At 57.7% G+C, this 18760-nt stretch overlaps 2 protein-coding genes across 2 annotated transcripts; both read left to right on the top strand.

The window, feature by feature from the left end:
- The first annotated feature begins 524 nt into the window (after positions 1 to 524).
- Positions 525 to 11439, top strand: P3H3 (prolyl 3-hydroxylase 3). The gene is made up of 15 exons (XM_045781303.2): positions 525 to 1081; positions 1997 to 2149; positions 2465 to 2666; positions 2741 to 2872; positions 3347 to 3483; positions 3929 to 4018; positions 5577 to 5629; positions 5757 to 5824; positions 5941 to 6065; positions 8781 to 8882; positions 9217 to 9367; positions 9584 to 9701; positions 9782 to 9857; positions 10628 to 10768; positions 10907 to 11439. The coding sequence occupies exons 1-15, from the start codon at positions 584 to 586 to the stop codon at positions 11072 to 11074; spliced, it is 2214 nt and encodes a 737-aa protein (XP_045637259.2). The 5' UTR covers positions 525 to 583; the 3' UTR covers positions 11075 to 11439.
- A 713-nt stretch (positions 11440 to 12152) lies between these two features.
- On the top strand, positions 12153 to 18232 carry GNB3 (G protein subunit beta 3). Its single transcript, XM_045781197.2, has 10 exons — positions 12153 to 12626; positions 12872 to 12958; positions 13227 to 13265; positions 14526 to 14632; positions 14711 to 14774; positions 14891 to 15053; positions 15139 to 15205; positions 15300 to 15501; positions 16552 to 16768; positions 17618 to 18232. The coding sequence occupies exons 2-10, from the start codon at positions 12902 to 12904 to the stop codon at positions 17722 to 17724; spliced, it is 1023 nt and encodes a 340-aa protein (XP_045637153.2). The 5' UTR covers positions 12153 to 12626; positions 12872 to 12901; the 3' UTR covers positions 17725 to 18232.
- Positions 18233 to 18760: the final 528 nt, after the last annotated feature.

Raw genomic sequence — 18760 nt, forward strand, 5'->3', positions numbered from 1 at the left:
GGCAGGAAAGGATTTGGGCTGGAGTTGGTGTCACAGGCCCACATCCCATGCCGCATTCTAAGGCTCTTTTTCCAAAAGTGGGTGTGGGTAGGTGTGTGGGAGGCATCCGCTCTCCTTGTCCTGGACCCAAGAGTGGGGGTGGCGGGGGGGGGGGGGGAGGCACCGAGCGGAGGGGAACACAGCTGCAGTAGTTACTCTGACTCCATGGGCCTCAGGGGTTGGAGTCAAGGGTCCTAAGAGGCTCCCCGTGCTGTTTTCCAAAGCATCAGTCCCGCTCCAGTCCCAGCCGTTCGCCATCTGCTCTTCAGGGCCTGCTCCTTGTCCCACACTACCCCTCTTCTTAAAGACTGCTTTCTCCACTTTCTGCCAGGCTTCCCGACTTCTCTGGCTCTCCTATCGGCCTCTCCCAGGGTTGAGTCTGGGCCGCATCAGCTCTCCCTGGCCCCAATCATTCCTTCTCTCTTCCTCTCCTCCCTCCTCTCCATCTCTCCTTCCTTTCCCCTCCCTCTCCCTTCCCCCTTCCCTCTCTCCCCCTCTCGCCTCCCGCATTCCGCTTCGGCAGCCGGCCCGCGCCCCTGGCACCATGCTCCGGCTCCTCCGGTTGCTGCTGCTACTGCTGCTGCTGCCCCCGCCGGGGTCTCCCGAGCCCCCCGGCCTGGCCCCGCTGTCCCCGGGGGCGCCCCCCCAGGCCCCCGACTTGCTCTACGCCGACGGGCTGCGCGCCTACGCGGCCGGGGCTTGGGCGCCGGCCGTGGCGCTGCTGCGGGAGGCGCTGCGGAGCCAGGCGGCGCTGGGCCGCGCGCGGCAGGACTGCGGGGCGCGCTGTGCGGCCGAGCCGGGGGCCGCGCTCCCCGCGGTGCTGCCTGACGCCCCGGGGCCTGAGTCCGGGCCCGGCCCGGCGCAGGGGGCCTGGGAGCGGCTGCTGCTCCGCGCGGCGCTCCGCCGGGCCGAGTGCCTGACCCAGTGCGGGGCGCAGAGGCTGGGCCCCGGGGGCGCGGCGCGGCTCCGCGTGGGGAGCGCGCTGCGGGACGCCTTCCGCCGCCGGGAGCCCTACAACTACCTGCAGAGGGCCTACTACCAGGTGCGGGAGCCGCCCGGGCCCTCCGGGGGTCCTGCCCCGACCCACGCTGCGCCGCTACTTGGAGCTCGCCAGGAGGGGGCGGAATGCCGGCGCCCGGGACTCCGGGTGGGGCTCAGGGGGGCGGTGAGCGGACCTCTCCTTTTGAGTCGGTCCCATCCAAACGGCGTCAAGTACCCATTGAGGTCGCCGAGGGACAGCCTAAGGGAGAGTGGGAGCAAAGCTGGAGCGGGGCTGGATGGGTTCCTGAGGCGGGGTGGAAGTGGATGGGAGATGGAGGGAAGGGGCCTGAAACGTTAGGTCTTACTGAGACCTACGGGGGATGATACTGCCTCTTTCGAGGAGTGAAGCGGAGGGGTTGGGGGGAACCCCGCCGCTGCACAGGAAGCACGGCGTGGCGGTGAGTTGAGTGTGAGCCTTTGCCCGGCAGGGGCAAGGCTGAGGAGCGGGGAGGCTGAGGCCGGGCATGTGGGGGGCGGGCAGTGGACATTGCGCAGCTACCAGTTCGGTAGCTATTGCCTACGTGGCTGGGGGGGGGGGGGGTTGGTCACACACACCTCAGCCCAGGGTCCTAGAGACCTGCGGGTTTTGCTGGTCGCTCAGGTCGCCCCCACTTCCCCACCTCACTTAGCCATCACTTGCACCTTGTCTTCCAAACGGAGGCCCCCAGGTCCCTCTGCCCATATCTCACCCACTCCTGAGTCTTCAAACCCCTCTTTCCGGAGCTTCCCCAGCATACTGGTTTCTAGGGGCCCTGGAGGTTGGGAAGTGGGCAGTCCTGACTGACAAGTCTTCCAGAAGGTTCTGGGGCAGTTCCAGGTGTGTGTGTGGTAGGGGAGAGGGGGAGGCCAGGGAGCCGGCAGAGGTCTGACACCCCTACCTGAGGGCACTGACTCCCTCATCCTTCTTGCTTCTCAGATGAAGAAGTTGGACCTGGCGGCAGCCGCAGCACACACCTTCTTTGTAGCAAACCCAACACACTTGCAGATGCGGGAGGACATGGCTAAGTACAGACGCATGTCTCGGGTGCGGCCCCAAAGCTTCCGGGACCTGGAGACACCGCCACACTGGGTGAGACCCTTTGACTGGCCAGATACACAGGGCTCACTGGACTGGGACCTGTGTGGCTCAGGCATCAGGAGACCTGGGTACTGTCCTTGGTAACCCTGAATGGAGAGTCCCTCTCTGGGGCTTAGTTTTCTTTCGAGGATCACTGAAGTCCCTGTTCGACCATTCTGATCCTGAGGCCCACCCCATAGGTGAAGTGGGACCTGGAGTCCATGCCCCAGATCAGACCAACACCCCTCCCCTTCTTTCTGCCTCCCAGTCTTGTTTGGCACCCTGCCTCCGGGAGCTTAGGTGACTGCCCATTCCCCTCCCCAACAGGCAGCCTATGACGATGGCCTGGAGCTACTGGGGCGCCAGGAGGCAGGACAGGCACTGCCCAGGCTAGAGGAGGCCCTGCAGGAGAGCCTGGCGCAGATGGAGAGCTGCCGAGCTGGCTGTGAGGGGCCCGAGGAGCAGCAGAGGAAGGAAGAGGAGGAGGAAGGGGCCGGCAGCCAGGGGGGCCTCTATGAGACCATTGCAGGTAAGGAGCTGGGGGTTCACAGTCCCACAGAGAGGAGCATCACGAGCTGAATGGTCCACATGTGTTGTCTGCAGGGCACTGGATTCGGGTCCTGCAGTGCCGGCAGCGCTGTGTGGGGGACACGGCCACGCGCCCTGGACGCAGCTTCCCTGTCCCTGACTTCCTTCCCAGCCAGCTGAGGCGGCTGCACGAGGCCCATGCTCAGGGTCAGTTGGGGAAGGGTGAACGCTGGGGGTGACCGGGCTTGGAAACAGGGGAAGTGAAGGTTTGTCTCTGATGGTATCCTGAGCCCCATCTCTCCGTCCCTCCTGTCTGTCTCTGGATTTGTAGTTGGTCAGGAGGACTCTCATTTGCTCTCCTTTGGCGCCGTTGTGGAAGGCTCAGGAGATGGGTCACAGGGCTCCTTCTGCCCTTGCTGCTTCTCACCTTCCTTTAATTCCCTCCTCTCTTCCCCTTCTTTGAGCTCTGCCTACCCAGCTCAGGTATGTTTGAGTAAGCTTTGGAAAGAAGCAATGGATGAGCGAGCCCGCCAGGGGGGATGGGGGCTTTGGAGTTGTTTGGCTTCCGGAGACCACCTTCTCTGGCTCTGCCCCTGTTGGCCTGTCTTCTCTGCCTCTGCCCAGGGACCACTGTCGCTCTCAGTCACCGTGCCCCACCCCGCCCTATTGCTCTGTCTCCAGTGGGGAATCTGTCCCAGGCTATGGAAAACGTCCTGAGTGTTCTGCTCTTCTACCCGGAGGATGAGGCTGCCAAGAAGGCCCTGAACCAGTACCAGGCCCAGCTGGGAGAGCCGAGACCTGGCCTCGGGCCGAGAGAGGTAACCCTCTGCTGCATACGTACCCTGTGAGGTAACCCTAAACCAAATAGACCTGAGAAGTAACCTGGACTCTGTCCCCCCATCTCGTCACCGCAGGCAACCCCAAGTCTGGCATCTGACTTGTCTCCGCTCCCTGCTCCCCACTGCAGACTCGACTTTCTGAGTCCAAGTGCCAGCCCATCCCTCTTGCCTTCACCTCACCCCTACTTGCCCCCCCTCATGTGCCCTCCTGTGCCACAGGCCTATGCGCACCGCCACCCCCTCGCCCCTTTGAGCCCAGATGCCCTGAAGCTCTTGAAGAGAAAGGCGTAGGAAAGGGTTTAGGAGTGTGCAGGCTGTCCCCTAGAACCTGGGACTGCCATGCTCTCCTCCAGCCTTAACTTCCCTGCCCCACTCTACTTCTCCTCGTCTCGCCCCTTTCTCCCTGCTGCCCACACCACCTCAGGACATCCGACGCTTCATCCTTCGATCCTTGGGGGAGAAGAGACATCTCTACTATGCCATGGAGCACCTGGGGGCCAGCTTCAAGGATCCTGTGCGTAATTCCCCTTGTCCCTATCCTGCTCCCCCAGGAGGAAGAGAACAGTGATGCCCTACATTTGGGTTACTTCGGTTTGCAACAAGGCTCCCCATTTCCCACACCCCTGGGAGGCTTGGAGAAGAGTCTGTGGTCCCAGTGTCTCAGGGACAGAGGCAGGTGCCTGTAGAGAGCGCGGCTTTGGGGTCATGCAGGCCGAAGTGTGGGTCTCTTCTCTGCCATAAACAAGCTCTGGACCTTCACTCGCCTCAGCCTCAATTTCCTTACCTGTAAAACGGGCACATCAGACCTAGCTCATAGAGTGATTGAAGCCGTCTCATTTGCTAGTAGAGAAGTCTCTGCTGCTGCTGCTTTCCTTACTGTTCTTTTTGTTGTAGTTGTGAGAGGAAACTGAAGGACAGAGGGTTTGTTCATTGCTAGGACAATAACCTAAAGCATTTTCACAAGCTCCTTGGCACCACTGACATTTTTGACCTGATTATTCTTTGTAGGGGAGAAGAAGGGGGCTTGCGTAGGCATTGTGGGGTATTCAACAGCTTCTCTGGCCTCTACCCAGTAGATGTCAATAGCACTTGAGTCATGACAATCAAAAATGTTTCCAGACATCGCCTAATATCCCCTGGGGGGCAAAATCTCCTGCTTGAGAACCGCTGGTTCAAAGTGTGGACTCTAAAGCTAGTTTAGTACGTATGTATGTGCGTGTGTATGTATGCATGTATGTGTATGTATATGTATGTATGTGTGTGTATGTGTGTACGTATGTGTGTACGTATGTATGTGTGTATGTGTATGTATGTGCGCACGTATGTATGTGTGTATGTACGTATGCGTGTGTGTGTATGTATGTGTTTGTGTACGCATGTGTGTATGTCTGTGTACATGTCTGTGTGTGTATGTTTGTATGTATGTGTGTACGTATGTATGTGTGTATGTGTATATGTATGTATGCGTGTATGTGTCTGTTTATGTGTGTGTATGTGTATATGTGTGTGTGTATGCATGTGTGTGTATGTCTGTGTACATGTCTGTGTGTGTATGTTTGTATGTATGTGTGTACGTGTGTGTGTGTGTGTGTGTGTGTGTGTGTATGTATGTGAAGTAGGCTCCACACCCAGCCTGGGGCTGGAACTCAGGACCCCAAGATGAAGAGTCACATGCTCTACCAACTGAGCCACTGGGCCCCTCTCCAGCTGGTCTGAATCCCAACTCTGTCACTTACTAGCTGTGTGATCTTGGGCATGTTGCTTTACCATTCTGTGTCTTAGAGTCTTCAACTGCAAAATGGGCAGATTTTGCGAACGTTGCATGATAAAGCTCCACGCGTTCCGCTTCCATGCATGAAGCTGTTAGAAAAGCCCCTGACGAATAGCACTACATGAGCAGTTGGTAGAGTTTGGCCCAGCTCCTGGGGCTCCTGACAGTGAGTCCAGGGCTTTTCCCACCTCTGCCTTCCTCTCTGGAAGCAGGAGGACCTTAATGTGGTAGTCAGAGTCTAATAATGTCAGGGATTCAGGCTGGGCTTGGTGGGTGATGGCGCTTTTCCTGACTCTCCCAGGATCCCTGGACCCCAGCAGCTGTCATCCCCGAGGCACTTAGAGAAAAGCTCAGGTAGGAGATGCCTGTGGTAGGAGGGGCCTGGCCTGAGCTGGAAGGTGAGGGAGGGGTCCTGGGAGGTCTGGAGAAGATGGGTCCGGACTGGCCGGCACTTGCACTGAGCATGTCTCTCACCCCTGAGAGAGGATCAAGAGAAGAGGCCTTGGGACCATGAGCCGCCACAGCCAAAGCCCTTGACTCACTGGAAGGGTAGGTTCCTGGGAGAGCGGGAAGCAGGAGCCCGGAGGGTCTGGGTGGCTGCCAGCTGCTGCTGGGCCTACCCTCAGGGGTGTTCAACCCCCTCTGCCCTGCCCCTTCCCCTGCAGATGTGCTCCTCCTGGAGGGAGTGACCCTGACCCAGGATGCAAGACAGCTGAATGGCTCAGAGAGGGTGGTGTTGGACGGGCTGCTCACCCCAGCCGAGTGTGGGGTGCTGCTGCAGCTGGCCAAGGTAAGAAGACCTGGGAGTAGGTGGGACCGTCGGCTCGTTAGGGACCTTGGGCACAGCCCGGCCTGCCCCCTGTTCTGCCCTCTCTGGTTCTCCAGCCGGCACGGCACCTGCCCCTGCCTCACCACAGTGGACAAGTTCCGTTCCTCTCAACTTAGCCGGCCTGGGGTGGATGGACACTCTTTACAAAGGAATTTTGCTGGAAATTGATAGGAAGAACCAAAGAAAAAAACATAAAGGCATAAGAAAGGGTGAGCGTGCAAGTGAGGATTCCTTGGTTAGCCAAGAGTTTAATTATCGGCTGGACCAGTGGCTGAGTGGACACACAGGCTTCTTTCCCCATCCGTTGCCGCCCCCTCTAGTTTGGGCTGAATGCTCCATACTCACCGCCATGTTGGGAAGCTTCCATCTTCATTCCAGGTTAGCCTTCCTTCTACACACACTCACTGAGTATCTGTGGCGTACTCAGAACTACTGGGTTCCAGGGGGAGGTGGATGAGCACAGATGTGCACTCAGGAGCTCACTGTATAGAGAAGGAATCGGACGTGGAGGCACTTCAGTAGAGCGAGGGGTAAGTTGCTACAAGAAGCATGTACCCGTCCAAATAGGAGCGCTGAAATGCCAAGTCACAGAAAGCTTACTGCGGCGGGGGGGGGGGGGGGGGCATTCGAGGGGGTCATTTGAGCTCAGTCTTTTTTTTTTTTTTTTAATATTTCATTTATTTATTTGAGAGAGAGTGAAAGAGAGAGAGAGCGTGTGCAAGTGGAGGGGGGTGGGGGAGAGAGAGAAGCAGACTCCCCGCTGAGCAGGGAGCTGGCCTTGGGGGCTCCATCCCAGGACTCCGGGATCATGACCTGAGCCCCAGGCAGACGCTTAACCTCCTGAGCCTCCCAGGCGCCCCTTGAGCTCCGTCTTAAGGATGAGTTAACAAGGCGGAGAAGGGGAGGAGAGCCAGGCGGTAAGGAAGAGGAACGAGCGGCCTGGACAGCTGCGGTAGGGCACAGGAGTTAAGGGCATGGGCCGGCCCCGACGGTGATTAGCTGGCTGACCTCGTGCCATGTATCTTAGTGTCTCTGAGCCTCGTTCCTTCATCTGTAAAATGGGGCTAAATGCAGTGGGCTCTTTCAGGGCTGTTGTGAGGCCCGAGGCAGTACTTGGTAGAGCTGTTGGAAGAATATAAAAAGTGCTCAGGATTCGCCGTTGCTGTGTCGTCAGGCTGTATGTTATCCGGAGGAGGTAGACGGGAGGGAAGCCAGAGGTGGAGGCACGGGCGAGATGGCGCAGGGCCTTCTGTCCCAGCTACGGAGTTTGTTGACCGTGGACAGCTTATCGGAGAATTTAAGGAGGGGTTAGCTGTTGCGTCCCCATGCGTTAGCAGGAGCGGGGTCTGGAGTCACCATGCTGCAGAACCGGCAGATCCCTCTAGTGGCACTGTGGAGAATGCCCTGGGAAAGGAAGGAGGGGAGGCTTCTGGGGTGATGTTGGCGTGCCACTGCCTTAGGTTAGATCCTCATTTCAAGGGAATGAAGAGAGGGGGACAGATGAGAAATATTTAGAAAGTCAAAGATAAAGAAGTTCAGCACTAAATCTATGTGGAAAATAATGGATGAAAGGATGGAGTCAGGAATAACTCCCAAGTATCGGCTCTTCTTTCTGTTCCTCCATCACACTAAATTCATTCTGGCCTCAGGACCTTTGCACTTGCTGTTACTGCTACCTGGAACATTTTTTTCTCTCACATATTTAAGTGGCTCCTTCATATCATTTGCTTTCAATGTAGATGTCACCTCACTCATCAATTAGCTGTCCCCTACCCACTGCCTGGGCACTCTGAAAGTTGTAGCCCTGTTTTAACTTTTTTATATCATTTATCCCCATCTGAGTTAATCTGGTTTGTTTGTTTATTTATTTACTCAAAATATAAACTGCGTGAGAGCATGTTCACGGGTGTGTCCTCAGTGCCTAGAACAGTGCCTGGCATAATGGAAGTGCTCCGTACAAATTTCTTGAATGAATAAATACAAGAATGGAAGGTTAGATGGCTTGGGTGAGTAGGTGGTCTCTCAGAGATGGAGTTTATACACAGGGTGACTGCAAAAAGGTTGCAAAAAGCAGCCAAAAAGAATAGGTATCAGGAAAAGGACATTCAAATACCAGGAGACCCCCCGGTAATGAGACTCATGTAGGTGGTTGGGTAGTTGGGGCTCAGCATCAAGGGTTCTCACATTCTCCAAGAGTGTGTCAAGGGTGTCAGAAAGGCACCTCGGCTGATACTGTCTCCCCACCTTGAGCCCCCGGGACCTGACCTGACTATCAAACTTCCTGCTAGGGCCCTGTTCCTGGAAAGACTCCTCTATCCTTGGCTCATCAGGAATGAGTGATCAAGCTCTTCCTGCCCCCTTTTCCCAATGGCCGTTACCCTCTCAGAGGCCCCTTCCCTGCTGTAGGAAGCTCTCCAGCGTTCTAGGCACAGCAGCCTTGGCCAGTGAGGTTCCAGATCTTTACCAGAGGGTGACAGTATAGACCTGAACATAGTCGTTCTGTGGGAAGGGGCAGCAGCTCAGGGAAGGGGGCCAGCAGAGAACACTGGGGGCTTCTAGCCTCTTCCGGGGAGTGGGACGATTGGAGGAAGGTTTTGCAGCCCTGTGGGCAGTGACGTGGGAGATGGCCTGGGACCCAGGGAGTGAGACTCCCCAGCCACCTCTCTCCCTCCGTAGGACGCCGCCGAGGCTGGAGCCAGGTCTGGCTATCGTGGCCGCCGCTCCCCTCACACCCCCCATGAACGCTTCGAGGGGCTCACGGTGCTCAAGGCTGCACAGGTGAGAGGAGGCCCCCGTGCCCTGGTCTGATGCCCAGAACCGGAGAAGAGGGTACACAGGAGACTGGGTGCCCAAGCCTGGGCCTCTCCTGTGTACTGAGAGCGCCTGAGGCCCCTGTCTAGAGTTGAGGGCGGCGGGAGGTGAGGTGTTCTGAGACTTAGGGACCCGGGTGATGGTCACAGAGCCAATGGAAGGAGCAGTTTGGGCTGACGGACAGAGCTGGCTGCTGAGACCAAGCCCATGGGTGGAGAGCAATGGAAGTAGGGCAGGGGCTGGGGCAGGGCCGCCCTTCCATCGCCCCCTCCTTTCCCGCCCTTCCTTTCCCGGCTTGCAGCTGGCCCAGGCTGGGTCCGTGGGCAGTCAGGGGGCTAAGCTGCTTCTGGAGGTGAGCGAGCGCGTGAGGACCTTGACACAGGCCTATTTCTCCCCGGAGCGGCCCCTGCATCTTTCCTTCACCCACCTGGTGTGCCGGAGTGCCATAGAAGGTAACCACCAGGGAGCCTAGCTGTTCCTCCCCAACCCCAGGCCCCTGTTGGGCACTGCACCCCCTCCGCATCCCCAAACTCCGTGGGTTTTCTGACGCCCCCGCCCGGGTAAGGGCCTGGCCCCTCTGCCCAGCCGCGATCCCCCGAAGCTGCAGGGTGAGCGTGGGCCGCAGTGGATGAGCACAGGGGCGTTCACCAGGTCGCTTTGCTTGCCAGGAGAGCAAGACCAGCGCATGGACCTCAGTCACCCAGTACACGCAGACAATTGCGTCCTGGACCCCGACACTGGGGACTGCTGGCGGGAGCCCCCAGCCTACACCTATCGAGACTACAGGTGGGCAGCCCCCCCCAGGGGTCAGGCAGGTGGACCTGGGTTGGGGGGTCTCACTGCCTGCCGCCTTCCTCCCTTTGCAGTGGGCTCCTCTACCTCAACGATGACTTCCACGGTGGGGACCTGTTCTTCACAGAGCCCAATGCCCTCACGGTCACAGTAAGCCGGGTGGGGGCCGTGGGGGTGTGGGGGGAGCCCAGCTGTGGGCTCTGAATTCAAAACAGAAGCTTCCCAGAGGCAAATGCAGGGAAATGGCCAGGGGGCCCCCTTACTCCTTTCCTTTCCTGGCCTCCCCAGCCCTTTCCACCACTTGTCTGGGTTCGGGGGTATAGCAGAGTTTGATTACACCTCCCCAGGAGATCTGCAGCGGTCCCTGTTTGCCTCACTCCCTCAAGGAGGGGGGTAAAGCGCAGGTCCCCAAGGCCATAGTCATGGTGGAAACCAGGGGCTGGACTTGCGCGGGAGGAGAGGGGCAGTGATTTTGCGTCATCTACTGCTCTGTCTAACCCGATTACCTCCTTCTCTGCTGCCACCAGCTACAGATGATCCGTGGCCTCCCTGAGGGGGAAGAATGTCCCCAAGACCCTTATCCCCAGTACCCAGGGTCTGGTACTGCATTCATACCTTCAGATTGCTTCACACCCGGGGTTCAAAGGGTTGGGCGGGAAAAGTCAAGGCCTGGGTGGGGGGTGGAGAGGCCCCTTTCCTTTGGCTCCGACTCCTCCAGCCTCGGTCTGGCGTTTGTGCTCCCCAAGTTGAGGCCAACTTCCCATCCCCCCCCCCCCGGGATAGTTCCTGAATTAAGGAGAGGAAAGCGATGGGCAGAAGAGCTGAACTCTGCACCCCGGCCCGCCACCTGCCGTAGGGAGTCAGAGCCAAGTTCTCTGAGAGCACCCATCCCTGGCGCTGAACCTGCCCTCCCCCCTCAGGCTCAGGTTCGTCCGCGCTGTGGACGCCTCGTGGCTTTCAGCTCCGGTGGGGAGAATCCCCACGGTGTGTGGGCCGTGACGCGGGGACGGCGCTGCGCCCTGGCGCTGTGGCACACATGGGCACCTGAGCACAGGGAGCAGGTGAGGAGGAGCGGGGGTAGGAAGGGCTGTCCCTCTGGTGTGTGAAGGACGAGGGGCGGGGTCCGAGGCGTCCCAGGGAGGGTCCTTGGGGCAAGGTGATGCAGGGGATCGGGCCAAACTCTCCTCCCTACTCCCCAGGAGTGGACAGAAGCCAAAGAGCTGCTGAAGGAGCCAGGGGAGGAGGAGGAGGAAGAGGAAGAGGAAGAAATGCCCAGCAGAGACCCTTCCCCAGAACCCCCCAGCCGCAGGCTTCCGCGGGTCCAGGACAAGGCTGGGAAACCGCCTCGGGTCCGCGAGGAACTGTGAGGGACTGAGCCGGCCGGGGATGTGGCCACTTGACTTGTGAAGGGCCACCTTGATGCCCGGACCCATGAGAAGCCCCCGTGTGATGGGAGCAGAACAGTGAGCTCTCTGTCCCTGCACCCCTACTACCTTGGGGATCACAAGGGCTGCCCAGCCGTGGACTCAGAGGACACTGCACAGACTAGACTAGAGCTCACCAGGCCTGGCTGATGGACCTCCAGCCCACGGACAGACCGAGGACACGATGCCTCCCAGAACGAAATGGCGGGGGAGGGGGCCTGCCTGCTTCACGTGTGGAGGATGAGAGGGAGGTTAACCCCGGTGCCCTGTCCCAGCCTGTAATAAAGAACTGAAGATCCCTCAGCCAAGAGCCCAGTCAAGGGTATCATGGTTTCTGTGGTGTCTGCAGCGGGGGAATGGCTGTGGCTGGCCTGGGAGGAGACAGGTGCCTGTGATTTGTCAGGGAAATCTCGGCCACCTGCTCCCCACATGCAAATGGACCCCCCCCCCACAGCTGCTCCTTGGGCCTCCAACTCTAAGCCCTGTCTTCCCTCTCTGAGCTTGGCCAAGACATAGGGCGCCTGATCCCACTGGTTCCAGCCTTCACAACCCCAGCAGGACTCCGTGAGTCACAGGGGCAAGGAGTGGGCCAAACCCCAGGTAGAAGCCGGCTAGGGGCTGCGCCCCATTTCCCACCCTTTGTCCACTCAAAGCAGGGGCAGGCCTGTCCAGTCGTTCTCTCTGGATCCCCTGTACTTTTCCCCACCCCCCACCCCACCCCTGGGGTTAAGACCCAGGGGCAGCTGGTTGGGGTTTGTTGAGAAGAAGGATTATCCAGATCAGTCCCATCTAATCTCAGCTCCTGCCTGCACTCTCCCCACATTCACCCGAACCCCCTTCCCCACAACCGTGAACTTAGAGACGAAATCTTGGGTGTTGAGAATGGACCACGTCTCAGCCTCACATTCCGGCTCCAGGGCTGGTTGCTAGGCAGGCCCTGACTGCCACGATCATCAGCATTGGTGGGGGCTGGGGCGGGGGGGGGTGCACTGGGGCTGTGGTTGCTTCTGCTTCTCTGTACCCCTCCCAAACCCCAACCTTTAATCCTCACAGCTTTGCTCTAATCCCATGGGGCCTGATGCTCTTATCTCTGCCTACAGGGAGACTGGCCAGGGAAGCACCCCTTCGACCCCTCCTCCCCCCCCCCCAGGGCTTGTGGGGGGCTACTCCTCTCTGTAGCCCCACACTCTTGCTCCCACCTACCCCCCAACCCCAGGCTGGGCCCAAGTCACTGCGGAAGCCACACACCTCCCTTCCTGCCCTCTCCCCCCACTGCTGCCAGCTGATTTCATTTGCCTGACGTCGTCGTCGTTGTCGTTGGCCCTACCTTCTCTGTCAGTGCCCCCCCAACCCCCCCCAGAGCTGGGGCCAGGCCAGGCCAGCTTGTCTGGCAGCAGAGCCGGGGCAGGTGACGGGTTGGCGTCGCAGCTGAGGGAGTGAAGAGGCGCCTGGGAACCGGAGCTGGAAAACCGGGACAGGTCCAGTCAGAGTCCAAGTAAGAGGGAGCTGGTGTGGCTCTGCTGGCGGGGGCTGGGGGCTGCAGGGAGGGCTTGGGCAGGGCTGGGCTTGGCTTGGCTGCACAGGACTCCAAACATGGAGGGGCTCGTGGGGAGCTGGTGCGGGCCCTCCAGGCATTTCTCTACTACTTGTAGTGGGCTCCAGCCCTTGAGTCTGGTTGGGTGTGAGGGACAGGAACATGGCCTGGTGAGGACGCCCTACACCTACCCCATGTCCTAACAGGAGCCGGAGCTAACCCTCAACCTGTCAGCCATGGGGGAGATGGAGCAGCTGCGGCAGGAGGCGGAGCAGCTCAAGAAGCAGATTGCAGTAACCCCAGAACTCTCCCACCGGGGGACCCCAGAAAACATGCAACCCGGGACGCAAGGGGGGGGGCGGGGAAGGAGGCTGGATATGCTCTTGAGTGACACGTTAGAGACCCCTGACCTGGAAGTGACCAGAGACCTCCTGAACTTGGATCTCATATTTGAGATGCCCCCCAAACCCTAGAGCCCCAAGCCCACCTGCCTCCGAGGCCCATGCACCCACTACCCCCACCTTGCCCCGTATGCCCCCCTGATGGCTGCTTTCCCCCCAGGATGCCCGGAAAGCCTGTGCTGACAGTACTCTGGCAGAGGTGAGATCTCCTGTCCCCCCTCCCCCCCGCCCCACCGAGGCAGGGCCAGAGGGAAGCGAGGGGAGGGGAACTCCCTGACCAGCAACAGCCTGGTGCCTGAGCTTTAGTACAGCGTGTCCTTGGAATGAGGAACGGCATTAATTAATTCATTCAACAAACATTTAGTGAGATCTGCTCTGGGCCAGGCACCTTATTGGAAGCTAAGGCAGCAGATGCTGTCTGTGTCCTCAACCGTAAAACAAGAACGGTTACAAACCCTCACGGGATGGCGAGGATGAAGAGAGGGTTGGCACTTTGTAAATCATAAAGCCCTTATAGAGCAGTTTCTGGTTTTCTAATAGTGTACTGCCTTAATTCTAAGGTCACATTTTTTTTTCCCATTTTGACATCTCTGAGATCATGATGCATCCCAAAATAGATGATGCCTTACAATTATAATTGGCAGCATTTTTTTTCTTTCTCCGTGATACCTAAAAGCATGGTGCTTCATAGAGTTGGTGACATCTTATGTTGGATTAAATACGTTAATAGTAAGAGTGAACATTGAACGCTTGCTCTGCGCCCAACACTGGGCTAAGTTGCTTCGATACATAATTTCATTTAATTTTCACAACAACCCCATAAGTTGATGCTATAAACCTCGTTTTACAGATGAGCAAACAGGCTCAGAGAGGGTAAGCAACCATCCCAGGACAACAAAGCAAGTAAATGATAAGTCAAGGCCATTGACTTGAGCCCCAGCCTTAAATTGAGAGGCTGGATGGAGTGTAAGGGACATAGGATCACGGATTTCAGGAGGTGCAGTTCAGGGTCACGGGGCTGCCCCGGTAGCCAGTGGAAGAGACCGCCGTGCCACAGTGTTGTGTGGGACCGGGCTCCTAGCGGCTCGGGACAGCGGATGTGTGCCTCTTTTCCCAAGTCCGCGTTCACTGACTTCACGCTGGCAACTTGAAATTGGTCAAGGTGGGAGTATTTCCATGATAGACATCACTCTCCTCCACCAGACATCACTACCTCCACTTCCTCCGCTAGCCCACACTGGAGAGATGCTTGTTAAACACTTGGCAACATGCCACTGGCCATGCCTGGTCTCTCTCACCTCCTGGTTTAAGCTGCCCCAGGGCAGGAACTTATTTCTCCAAGGCTGGGGGCCTGACCCCAGAGCCTGGCACAGAACAGAAACTGGTCCGGATCGGTGGCTGTGACACTGACATCTAGGCACCCTACTCACCCTGATTTCTAGTGCCCCCTTTTCTGCAGCTGGTGTCGAGTCTAGAGGTCGTGGGAAGAGTCCAGATGCGGACGCGGCGGACATTAAGGGGACACCTGGCCAAGATCTATGCCATGCACTGGGCAACCGACTCCAAGTGAGGCCTGAGGGGCACCCGGGGCAGGGGGGAGGCAGGAAGGAGAGGCTTGGGTGACATGCGGTGCCCTCTCCCCAGGCTGCTGGTAAGTGCCTCGCAAGATGGGAAGCTGATCGTGTGGGACACCTATACCACCAATAAGGTACCTGCCTCCACAGCCCTCCATCATCCCTGGGGGCACTGTGCCTCCCCTCCCCTCCCCCGCCCTGCCCACCTAGGAGCTCAGCTCAGCTCCTGCCTCTGGCCACCCTCCTGCAGGTGCACGCCATCCCGCTGCGCTCCTCCTGGGTCATGACCTGTGCCTATGCCCCATCAGGGAACTTTGTGGCATGTGGAGGGCTGGACAACATGTGCTCCATCTATAGCCTCAAATCCCGTGAGGGCAACGTCAAGGTCAGCCGGGAGCTCTCTGCTCACACAGGTGAGAGACCCTCTCTTCCCGTCCCTGTTGTGAGAGGCCCAGGGATGTGGCCCTGCAGCCTGGGCCCTGTCCTCACCACCCGCAGGTTATCTCTCCTGCTGCCGCTTCCTGGATGACAACAACATCGTGACCAGCTCCGGGGACACCACTTGGTGAGGACTGAACGCTGGGAGTGCTGGGGCTTGGGGCACGGCTCTGTGCTGGCCTTTCTGTGACAGTGTGACAGCCCCCCCCCCCCCCCGGCAGTGCTCTGTGGGATATCGAGACTGGGCAGCAGAAGACGGTGTTTGTGGGGCACACAGGGGACTGCATGAGCCTGGCTGTCTCTCCTGACTTCAAACTCTTCATTTCGGGGGCCTGTGACGCCAGCGCCAAGCTCTGGGATGTGCGGGAGGGAACCTGTCGGCAGACTTTCACTGGCCATGAGTCAGACATCAATGCTATCTGCGTGAGTCCCCCTCTGCACCCCAACTCCCAGGACCCCTCACCAGCCCCCCCCCCACATTCTTCATCCCTCCTCTAGCTCCCTGCCCCTCTTTTTAACTTTCCTGGTTGGAGTAATTTCGCCTTACAGAAGAGTTGCGAGAGTGACCGAAACAGCTCCCATCTACCCTTCACCCACATTCACCGCTGACATTTTACCACATTTGCTTTATCATTCTCTGTAGATGGACAGAGGGATGGCTGGAAAGACAGACACATACACCTAGATGTGGACATAGATATATTTTATTATCTTTTTTTTTCCTCTTTGGAGAGTAAGTTGCAGATATTATGCCTCTTTACCCCTTAAATATTTCAGTCTGTATTTTCTAAAAACAAGGCCATTCTCTAACATGGTCACAGTATGATTCTTAAATTAACAATGACACACTGTAGTCTAAGTCTATACTCACGTTTCACCAATTATCTCAAGAATGTCCTTAATGGCCATGTTTTTTTTCTGTCTAGGAACATGCATCGTGTTTCCTTGCTGTATCTGTTCAGTTTCCTTTAAACTGGAATCTTTTTCTACCTTTCTTTGTCTTTTGCGACATTGACATCTTTGAAGAGTGCCACCCAATTTTCTTTAAGCTTTCCGTCCCTTTGAGTTTATCTGACATTTCCTCGTGATGAGATTCAAGTCATGCATTTGCACTTGGTCCTGCACGTCCACACCCTGATCCGGCGGAGCCTGGAGTTGGGACAGCCTCCGCCCTTCTAGCCATGTGACCCTGGGCAAGCTGCCTGCCCTCCCTCAGCCTCGTGCTCTCGCCAGCAACGTGGAAATAATGCCTGCCTGCTGCGTGGTAGCGAGGGGCCAGTGAAGGGTGTAGGGCGGCCACTGGCATGCAGCTGGCCTGGGATAAATGTCAGCGGTGAAGGGTGCTGGGGAAGGGACAGGCAGAGGCTGGGAAAGCACTTGCTCTAGAGCCATCAGGGCGGGAGCCAGGGAGAGCGGGAGAGGTAGCCGGCGCCTGGGTCTGAGTCCTGACCCCCTTGCCGTCTGTACCCTCAGTTCTTTCCCAATGGAGAGGCCATCTGCACAGGCTCGGACGACGCCTCCTGCCGCCTGTTTGACCTGCGGGCAGACCAGGAGCTGACCGCCTACTCCCACGAGAGCATCATCTGTGGCATCACATCCGTGGCCTTCTCCCTCAGCGGCCGCCTGCTCTTTGCAGGCTACGACGACTTCAACTGCAACGTCTGGGACTCCATGAAGTGTGAGCGTGTGGGTAAGGGCCAGCTCCCCCTACTGCCCCCTCAGCTGGAAGGACCTTCCTACGAGCACCTTTTTTGGGGACCCTCTTTCCACTCTTCCTAATTACTGGATGACTCTGAGCTCTAGCCCTAGACCCCAGTCCCCCTTGGTTTCCAGCCTAGGACCATCATCTCTAGTGGCCCTGCTCCACTGCCCAGTGCTCTAGCTGCTTCCTGCCAAAGGAGCTTCTGAGTCATCCGAAACCTGTGGACCTTGACTGTCCAATCAGTTCTGGATTTCCAGGGCTCTGAAGCGTCAGGGGCATCCACTGGAGGAAAGGGCAATCTCAGGGAACGGTCATAAGCAGAATCAAGGAGATCTAGAGTGACCCCAGCCTAGGGGCTTGACTAGCACCACCCTGGTCTGAAGTTGAATCATAGTGTGGCTTCTCTTGGGAGAGGCCAGGTGCTAAATGAAAATAACACTGGCCAGAGAGTCAGGATCCAAATCTGAATTCTGTCGCTTAGGATCTCAGGGCCCTCGGGCAAGTCACTTCTCTCTGGGCCTCAGTCTCTTCATTTGGAGACTGCGCAGTGAGACTAAAGAGCTACCTCCCCATTTTCTAGGGCCCATCAAGGTGCTCCTTGCTTTTTTCACGGCGCGCTGACACTGCCGACCTCTCCTGTCCCTCCCGGCCCCCCACCCCACCCTCCACAGAGATTGGCCTCAAGAGAAACCCTGCCCCTTAGGGTAATCCTCTTTGAGTCCCCACCACAGGCTGAGAGTTCGTGGCCAATCTAACCTAGGATTCCTGCAGACGCACACGCGCTTTCTGCCAAAGCCGCACGGGCAGACAGGCTGACTCCTTCTCCCTCTCCCTCAGGCATCCTCTCTGGCCATGACAACAGGGTCAGCTGCCTGGGGGTCACAGCTGATGGGATGGCTGTGGCCACTGGCTCCTGGGACAGCTTCCTCAAAGTCTGGAACTAGGGAGGCTGGAGGAGGGGAGGTGAAAGGCCATGAAGACACTCAGCTGCCCCCTCCCCTGCCCAGTTTTCTTTTAAGGTTTGTTTAAGGTTTTTTCTTCTACACCCCAGCTGGTACTCCCACCCGACTTTGTCCTTTGAGGGCGGTGGGGAAAATGGGGAGTATGCCTTTGGGAGGCAGCATCAGGGACACAGGGGCAAAGAACTGCCCCATCTCCTCCCATGGCCTCCCCTCTCCATGGTCCTGCAGCTTCTCTCTTACTGAGCAAGGAGGACTGCCCCCTCCCCAGCCCTCAGACTTCCAGTCCGAGGCTCCAGGCCGGGGAATTCCTCCCCCAGAGCCACTACCTTTGTCCAGACCTGGGTGGCAGAAGGTGCTCAGTCCTGTGACTTTGGCTCTGGCACCACGAGGATCCTGGCCCCCTTCTTCATGGTTTCTCCCCTTTCTACCTTCTTTATTTCCCTCCTAAAGGACCTATAATAAAGTGTAGTGCCCTGGTATGTCTGTGATGTTTGGCTTCTGCCCCCCTTCTGTTCCAAAAAGACACAGGCCCAACTTAAGTAAGATATTACGGGTGCAGCAATAAAGGCTGGGTACCAAACAGCTTGGGGGCAGGAAGTCAGGTGGAAGCCCAAGCCCCACGGAGGAGGTATTCACCAGGTGGCCAGTGGAGCTTCCGCCCAATGGTTCACTACAACAGGTCCATCTGCATATGTATGTGTATCTATAGGAAGGTTACCTTGAGAAGGAATCAGATTACAGAAGACCTTGAATACCGGCAGAGACTTTATCCTAAGGGCAATAGGGAACCGCTGAAGAGTTCGGAGCAGAAGTCACATGGTCAGTTGTGCTTCTCAGAAAGGTCACCCTAGCTGCAGCATAGGTGCGAGGGGAGATTGGAGGGAAACAAGGCAGGAGGGAGATGGCAAGAAATCAAGAGCTGGAGGGACGCCTGGGTGGCTCAGTCGGTTAAGTAGCTGTTAAGCAGCTGCCTTCAGCTCAGGTCATGATCCCAGGGCCCAAGTCCCGCCATCAGGCT

Source organism: Ursus americanus, chromosome 25 (genome assembly GCF_024610735.1).
Source record: "Ursus americanus isolate L20-20 chromosome 25, mUrsAme1.1.p, whole genome shotgun sequence".
Taxonomy (NCBI): domain Eukaryota; kingdom Metazoa; phylum Chordata; class Mammalia; order Carnivora; family Ursidae; genus Ursus; species Ursus americanus.